Source organism: Mauremys reevesii, linkage group 24, assembly GCF_016161935.1.
Source record: "Mauremys reevesii isolate NIE-2019 linkage group 24, ASM1616193v1, whole genome shotgun sequence".
Taxonomy (NCBI): domain Eukaryota; kingdom Metazoa; phylum Chordata; order Testudines; family Geoemydidae; genus Mauremys; species Mauremys reevesii.
In genome coordinates, this window is record NC_052646.1 from 19,122,233 (window position 1) to 19,129,637 (window position 7,405).

Sequence of the window (7,405 nt, forward strand, 5' to 3'; positions counted from 1 at the left end):
CCCCTCACACGGTGCTGAGATGCAGCCAGCTCTGGGGTGGGGTAGTTGTTTATCCAGCTCCAGAGCAAGGCAGCTGCAGTGGCCGAGACAGGCCGTAATGGAAAATCCTGTCCCCCCATGAAACCCCCGTGCGGACTTGTGGACGGTGGAAGGGATTTGAGCTGGGCCTGGCAAGTCGAGGGCCTCAGGCCAAGCACTGAGGGAGTTTGTGACCCTTTCCCTGGAATTTCAGTCTCCTCCCAGACAAGTGCTGCAGTAGCCGGGGACCCTAGGACCATCCCTGCCCCCTGAGCCAGCCAGTCCCCCAGCCTGGGGCTCTGCCCCCTATAGGGGAAAGTGCCTATGTCCTGTTCCCTGCCCCCCAAGCCAGCCTGGAGCTGGGCCTGCATGTTCCCTGTCCCCCTGAGCCAGCTGGTCCCCCAGCCTGGGCCTGCTTGTTCCCTGCCCCCTGAGCCAGCCAGGCCCCCAGCCTGGAGCTGGGCCCCTTTGAGGGGAAGGGCCCCTCCCCAACCACCTGGAGATCAGCCTCTCGATCCCGTCCTTCTCTCCCTATAAGTACCATGGCTGTTGGGGGCAGAGATGAGTCTGTTACCCCTGGGGGGGGGGCTCTTGGTACCCCCCAGCGGAGGCCGCCCCCTCCAGGAGAGCTGGCTGAGGTTTTCCAAAGGGCAGAATCTGTCAGAAAACGCCGCTGGGTTGAAATCGACACAAGCTGGGGAACGCGTCTGTTCAGAGGCAATTCCCTGGCGGGGGAGGCGGGTTCAAAGCCGCCATTCGAAGGGAATGGGCAGAGCTGAGTTGTTTCATTTCAAAATTACCCTTTTTGGGGGTTTCCTGATGGATTTGATGATTTTGGTGTTTCTAAGACAGGAACCAAAGCAGCAACTGACCTGGGTGCATTGTGCAATGGAGCAAAGGGAAAGGCCTGAATGGGTTCGGTTGGGTTTTTGGAACACATCAGAGGCAAACAAGTCCCTGTTTCCGGAGCTGGGGGGGTGGTGTGTCATGTTTTGGTCAATAGTGGGGAGGAGTGGTTGATACGCTGGAGGGTAGGGATAGGATACAGAGGGACCTAGACAAATTAGAGGATTGGGCCAAAAGAAATATGATGAGGTTCAACAAGGACAAGTGCAGAGTCCTGCACTTAGGACGGAAGAATCCCATGCACTGTTACAGACTAGGGACCGAATGGCTGGGCAGCAGTTCTGCAGAAAAGGACCTAGGGGTTACGGTGGACGAAAAGCTGAATATGAGTCAACAGTGCGCCCTTGTTGCCAAGAAGGCTAATGGCATTTTGGGTTGTATAAGTTGGGGCATTTCCAGCAGATTGAGGGATGTGATCATTCCCCTCTACTCAGCACTGGTGAGGCCTCATCTGGAGTACTGTGTCCAGTTTTGGGCCCCACACTACAAGAAGGATGTGGATAAATTGGAGAGAGTCCAGCGGAGGGCAACAAAAATGATAAGGGGGCTGGAGCACATGACTTATGAGGAGAGGCTGAGGGAACTGGGATTGTTTAGTCTGCAGAAGAGAAGAATGAGGGGGGATTTGATAGCTGCTTTCAACTACCTGAAAGGGGGTTCCAAGGAGGATGGATCTAGACTGTTCTCAGTAGTAGAAGATGACAGAACAAGGAGTAATGGTCTCAAGTTGCAGAGGGGGAGGTTTAGGTTGGACATTAGGAAAAACTTTTTCACTAGTAGGGTGGTGGTGAACTGGAATGGGTTACCTAGGGAGGTGGTGGAATCTCCTTCCTTAGAGGTTTTTAAGGTCAGGCTTGAGAAAGCCCTGGCTGGGATGATTTAGTTGGCTTTGGTCCTGCTTTGGGCAGGGTGTTGGACTAGATGACCTCCTGAGGTCCCTTCCAACCCTGAGATTCTATGATTTCTATAAATAGTTAGTTGTATATGATAAACAATTAATTGGTATTTGATCAATTGTATTTAACAAGTCCTGGTGGCATCAAACTCTTTCAATGCACCCAAACCAACCTTGGGTTTGGGTTTTTGGCGCGTTTCACAATCCAGTATCTTTATCTTAGGTCTCTTTTGTTTCCATTTTGGAACCAAGGTGGGAGGAGTTTCCTTCCAAACCGCACGTGTGCTTCCTGGTCAGCTCCCACCCGAGGCCAGGAGAGAGGAGGTGGGACATGGGGCTTGAGATCTTGGTGCTAGCCACAGCTTTGCCCCCTGCCTCAGAGGAAAGGACCCAGGGGCAGGTGACATAGGAAAATGTCCATGTCCCAGGCAGGGCCTCTGGTTCATAATGGGCAGAGCCCCCCCAGCCCACCCCCTGCAGCACAGCACCCCATAGTGATACACTGGGGCATGGGGGCCATCCCTGACTGCCAGGGGAGACCCCCTCCCTGCAGCACAGCACCCCCTAGTGCCACCTGGGGCATTGGGGTCATCCCTGACTGCCAGGGGAGCCCCCACCTTACCCCCTGCAGCACAGCGCCCCCTAGTGCCACCCAGGGGCATTGGGGCCAGCCTTGACTGCCAGGAGAGAGCAACCCTAGCTGGCTCCCTGTGGCACAGCACCCCCTAGTGGCATTGGGTTGGCCCTGCCTGCCAGGGGAGAGCCCCCACCTCACCCCCTGCAGCACAGCGCCCCCTAGTGCCATGCTGGGGCATCAGGGCTAGCCCTGACTGCCAGGGGAGAGCTCCCCCCGCCGGCTCCCTGCAGTACGGCGTCTCCCCCGTCACACATGGGTTGGCGGCGCCTCCTCGAAGGCTGCCTTGAAGGCCTGCACCAGCGGCCTCCGCACGGCATCCTGGAACTCCCTCCCGGCAAAGACGTAGAGCAGGGGGTTGATGCAGCTGTTGAACATGGCCAGGCACTTGGAGAGAGGGATGGCCACCAGGCGCACGGCGCTGGGCATGTGGGTCGTGGAGATCCTGGCCAAGGCCAAGGCATGGTAGGGCGACCAGCAGAGGAAGAAGCAGAAGATGACTCTGGTGACCACCAAGAGGGGCTTGCTGGACTTGGCCAGCCTCTTCCGCCTCATGGCCACCACCAGGATGGAGTAGGACACGGAGATGACCATCAAGGGCAGGAGGAACTGGGAGAGGAAGATGAACACGGTCAAGATCTCGGCCTCTTGGCGCCTCCAGTCTTGGAAGACGTCCAGGTTGCTGCAGGAGCTCCGGTTCCTCTCCAAGGAGAGCTCAGAGAAGAGGAAGGAGCTGGGCACGAAGGTGGCCAGCGACAGGGCCCAGATAGCGGCGCAGGCCACCCAGCTGAGCCGCGGCGTGCGGTGATTGCGGCACCAGACCGGGGCCACCACCACCACGCACCGGTCCACGCTGATGGCGCTGAGCAGCAGGACCCCGCTGCAGAGGCTCAAGCCGAAGAGGCAGTTGGCCAGCTTGCAGGCCACGGAGCCGAAGGGCCAGTCCAGATCCAGGGCCAGGTACAGGACGGTGACCAGGATCAGAGAGGTGGAGGCCACGTCGGCCACAGCCAGGTTGAAGAACCACACGGTGTTGGGGGTCCAGCGCAGCTTCCAGCCCGTGACCCACAGCACCGCCCCGTTCCCGACCGCCCCTGCCAAGAAGATGAAGCCAAAGGCCACGGCCGTGGTGACCTTCATGGCCTGGCGCAGCGAGGCCTCCCCGGATGTGGCATTGATGGGCAGCATCGCCCTGCTGAAGAGACAAGGTAGGTTGTGAAAGGTCCTAAGCTTGGGTTCTCTCCCTGGGGGTCAGATGGGGGGCTGGGAGCCAAGACTCCTGGGTTCTACCCATGACTCTGGGAGGGGAGTGGGGTCTGGTCGGTTAGAGCAGGTGGGGGCTGGGAGCCCAGACACCTGGGTTCTACCCCTGACTCTGGGAGGGGAGTGGGGTCTGGTAGGTTAGAGCAGGTGGGGGCTGGGAGCCCGGACACCTGGGTTCTACCCATGACTCTGGGAGGGGAGTGGGATCTGGTAGGTTAGAGCAGGCAGGGGCTGGGAGCCAGGACTCATTAACTGGGCCACCACTGAGGTCCCAGTCTCAGCTGAATGCTCCAAACCTCCACTCCCACCACTACCCATGTACTAACTAAACTAATGGCTGTGGGCACCGTGCGTGTGACCCTGCTGGAAGGAGTGTGTGTGTGTGTGTGACGGCTCCCCCCACCCGTCCCTCTCTCTGAGCCCCGCTCATTTAGTGACGCTAATGGGAGCAGTTGCATTGACCGCAGGCCCCCTCCCTGCTTTGTTCCCAAACAACCAGCTGGGCCCAATGCTTCCATCCTAATGCGTCAATTTCCCAGCCCCGTGGGGGTGAGAGCTCAGCTGGGTGCGGTGCTAGCGGGGGGCCCGGGGGACCGGCGGCGCTCGGCACTGGGCGAGGAGCCAGGCCCCCTGCCCCGGTGGGGGGTGGTTAGGGCTTGAGCATGGCTGCTGCATGATCATCGCTCCAGCAGCGGCTGCTGGAGCCCAGGCCCCTGTGCCAGCTGGGGGGAGCGAGGGGGGGTGGGGAAGGAAGTGGGGTGGGAGAATTAGAGTCAGGACTCCTGGGTTCTATCTCTAGATCTGGGAGGAAGACTGGGGCGGGAGGCAGGACTCGTGGTTTCTATCCCCAGCTCTGGGAGAGGAGTGGGGTCTTGTGGTTGGGGCAGGGGGGCTGGGAGGCAGGACTCCTGCTTATTATCCCCATGTCTGGGAGGGGAATGGGGTCTAGTGGTTACAGTGGGGGGGGGGGCGAGACTGGGAACTGGGACTCCTGGGTTCCATCCCCAGCTCTGGGAGGGAAGTGGGGTCTAGTGGTTAGAGGGTGGGGGAGGGGTTGGGAGGCAGGACTCCTGGGTTTCATCCTGAGCTCTGGAAGGAGAGTGAGGTCAAGTGGTTACAGCAGGAGGAGGTGAGTGGGTGTGCAGGAGGAGGCTGGGAGCTGGAAAGCCTGGGTTTTAGCCTGAGCTCTGGAAGGAGAGTGCTGTCTAGTGGTTAGAGCAGGGTGGGGGGAAGGTTGGGAGCCAGGACTAGGACTCATGGATTCTTTCCCTAGGTCTGGGAGGGGAGTGGGGTCTAGTGGTTAGAACGGGGGGGGGGGGGTTGGAAGCCAGGATTCCTAGGTTCTATCCCTGGCTCTGGGTGGGTTTAAGGTTACCAACATCATATTTCAAAAATAAGGGAGTGTTTTCTTAGCCCCCCCTGCCCCACCCCCTCCCGCTATTGCTATTCTCATTATCATTATTATTAACAACAACCCTGAGCAGGACTCACCGGCATTCGCCAGGGGGGGTTTCTTGCTGCTTTTCGCAGAACTCAGCGAGTCCCGAGCTTCTTGCGGGGAGATGAAAAGCCTCGTCCTAAGCGCTGGTTGGCAGCCCTGCGTGTGGGTCAGAGCAGGGGGGCGCTGGGAGCCAGGACTCCTGGGTCCTCTTCCTGCCTCTGCGACTGATCCGCTGGGGGAGCGTCTGTCCCTCCTTCCTCTTCTCTGGCGTTCACGCCTCTGTATAAATACTATCTCCCCCCCGCTCTAACCACTAGACCCAACTCCGTGCCCAGAGCTGGAGAGAGAATCCAGGAGTCCTGGCTCCTGCCCCTCCCCCCACTAGACCCCCCTCTCCTCCCACAGCTAGAACCCAGGTGTCCTGCCTCCAAGCCCCCTCCCCTCCCGCCAGGAACAGAACGTACCTTCCCTCCCCTGCCAGTTCCCACCACCCCCTGGCGGGACCCGTTCACCTGTGTCCCCCCCCCCCCTCCTTGCAATGTTCCCAGACACACTGTACAGCTGTAGCCAGAGCAACGGCATCCATCCTCAAGGTCTCCGCTACAGAGAAGGCGGAGAATGGGGGGGAGCCCAGCCCTGGCTGTGAATAGAACCCAGGAGTCCAGACTACTCCCCTCCCCCACCCGCTAGACCCCACTTGTCTCCCAGGAGTCCTGCCTCTCTCCCCCCCAATCTAAAAACTAAATACTAGTCCCGTCCCAGAGCTGGGGGTGGAAGGAACCCAGGAGTCCTGGCTCCCAGCCCCCCTGCTCTAACCCATTAAATCCCAGCTCTCGCCCCCCCCCAATTCCCCACAGCAAAAGCAAAACCACTCACCTGAGGAGGAACAATTCTCCAGGGATTTACGTTGGCGGGGGGGGGGGCTGGGAGCCAGGAGCCAGGACGCCTGGGTTCTACTCCTGGCCCTTAGAGGGGAGTGGGGTCTAGAGGGGAGAACAAAGGACGGGCTGGGAGCCAGGACTCTTGCCTGTCCCGTGCCTCAGTTTCCCCAGCTGCCTGAGGCGGGTAGCGCTGGTTTCCCGGGGGGTGGGGGACTAGGCGCTGGAACCAGCCGTGCTTGACGTGGTTTCTATTATACATACGGGGTTTGCAGTTTGGGTCAAGGGCTCTCAGAGCCCCCTCCCATACAAACTGTTCCAGCAGCCGGCGGGTGTGTGTGTGTGTGTTTAACCCTATCTGGTAGGAGCCCAGAGGCCGCAGGGATGGGGGCCAGGCTGCCCGGCCCCCGGACAGGGAGAGGGGCGCGACTCACCTGGCAGCGGCTGCCGCCAGGTCCGGGGGGGCCGCCGGGCAGGGGCGGGTCCGGGTCCGCTGCGCAGGGAGCCGGGCCGGGCGTGTGTGTCTGGAGGGAGGAGGGAGCGGGGCAGGGAGAGACTCTGTGTGTGTGTGTGTGTGTGTGTGTTGTCCATGCTGGAGGGGATCAGCCCTGCTGTGTGTGTGTGTGGGGGGGGGGGTTGTCGCCCCCTGCCGCTGGAGGGCACGAGCCCTGCGGGGGGGGGGTGCGTGTGTGTGCGCGCTACCCGTGCTGGAGGGGATCAGCCCTTATGTGTGTGTGTCCGTCCGTCCCCCTGCTGGAGGGGACGGGACCTGTTGTGTGTGTGTGTCAGAGCCTCTCTCCCCCAGCCTGTCCAACTCCAGTTTGTGGCACTTTTCAGCTTTTCACCCCCCTCGCCCCCCCCCCCCAGACAGTGTGCAGGGGTAGGGAGGGGTCATTTCTGCTGCCAGGCCTCTCCCCGTGGGCACTCCCAATCAGTGTGCGAAAGCACACACGGGTATCACACAGCAACGCTCAGCAGGGACACACACACACACACACACAGAGCAGGGCTCGTCCCCTCCAGCAGGGGGCAGTAGGGACACACACACACACACAGAGCAGGGCTCATCCCCTCCAGCAAGGACACACACACAGCAGGGCTCGTCCCCTCCAGCAGGGGGCAGTAGGGACACACGCACAGAGCAGGGCTCATCCCCTCCAGCAGGGGGACACACACACACACACACACACACACCCTCCAGCAGGGAAACAAACACACACACACACATACTCACACACAGAGCAGGGCTCATCCCCTCCAGCAGGGGGCAGCAGGGATATACACTCCCCCCCCCCCCCAAATATCATTGTTAGATGAGGAAACTGAGTCATAGAGAGGGGACATAATCCAGGAGTTCTGCCCTCCCCCAC

At 60.2% G+C, this 7,405-nt stretch overlaps 1 protein-coding gene across 2 annotated transcripts; it reads right to left on the bottom strand.

The window, feature by feature from the left end:
- Positions 1–2,548: 2,548 nt before the first annotated feature.
- Positions 2,549–6,064, bottom strand: LOC120390643 (chemokine-like receptor 1). Of its 2 annotated transcripts, none has more exons than XM_039513400.1 (3): positions 6,034–6,064; positions 5,208–5,313; positions 2,549–3,648 (listed from the first exon to the last, which is right to left on the bottom strand). In XM_039513400.1, exon 3 carries the CDS (start codon positions 3,639–3,641, stop codon positions 2,703–2,705), a length of 939 nt encoding a protein of 312 aa, XP_039369334.1. In that variant the 5' UTR covers positions 3,642–3,648; positions 5,208–5,313; positions 6,034–6,064; the 3' UTR covers positions 2,549–2,702. The 2 variants fall into 2 exon arrangements, with proteins under 2 accessions (XP_039369334.1, XP_039369333.1); XM_039513399.1 differs by having other exon boundaries at positions 5,208–5,447.
- Positions 6,065–7,405: the final 1,341 nt, after the last annotated feature.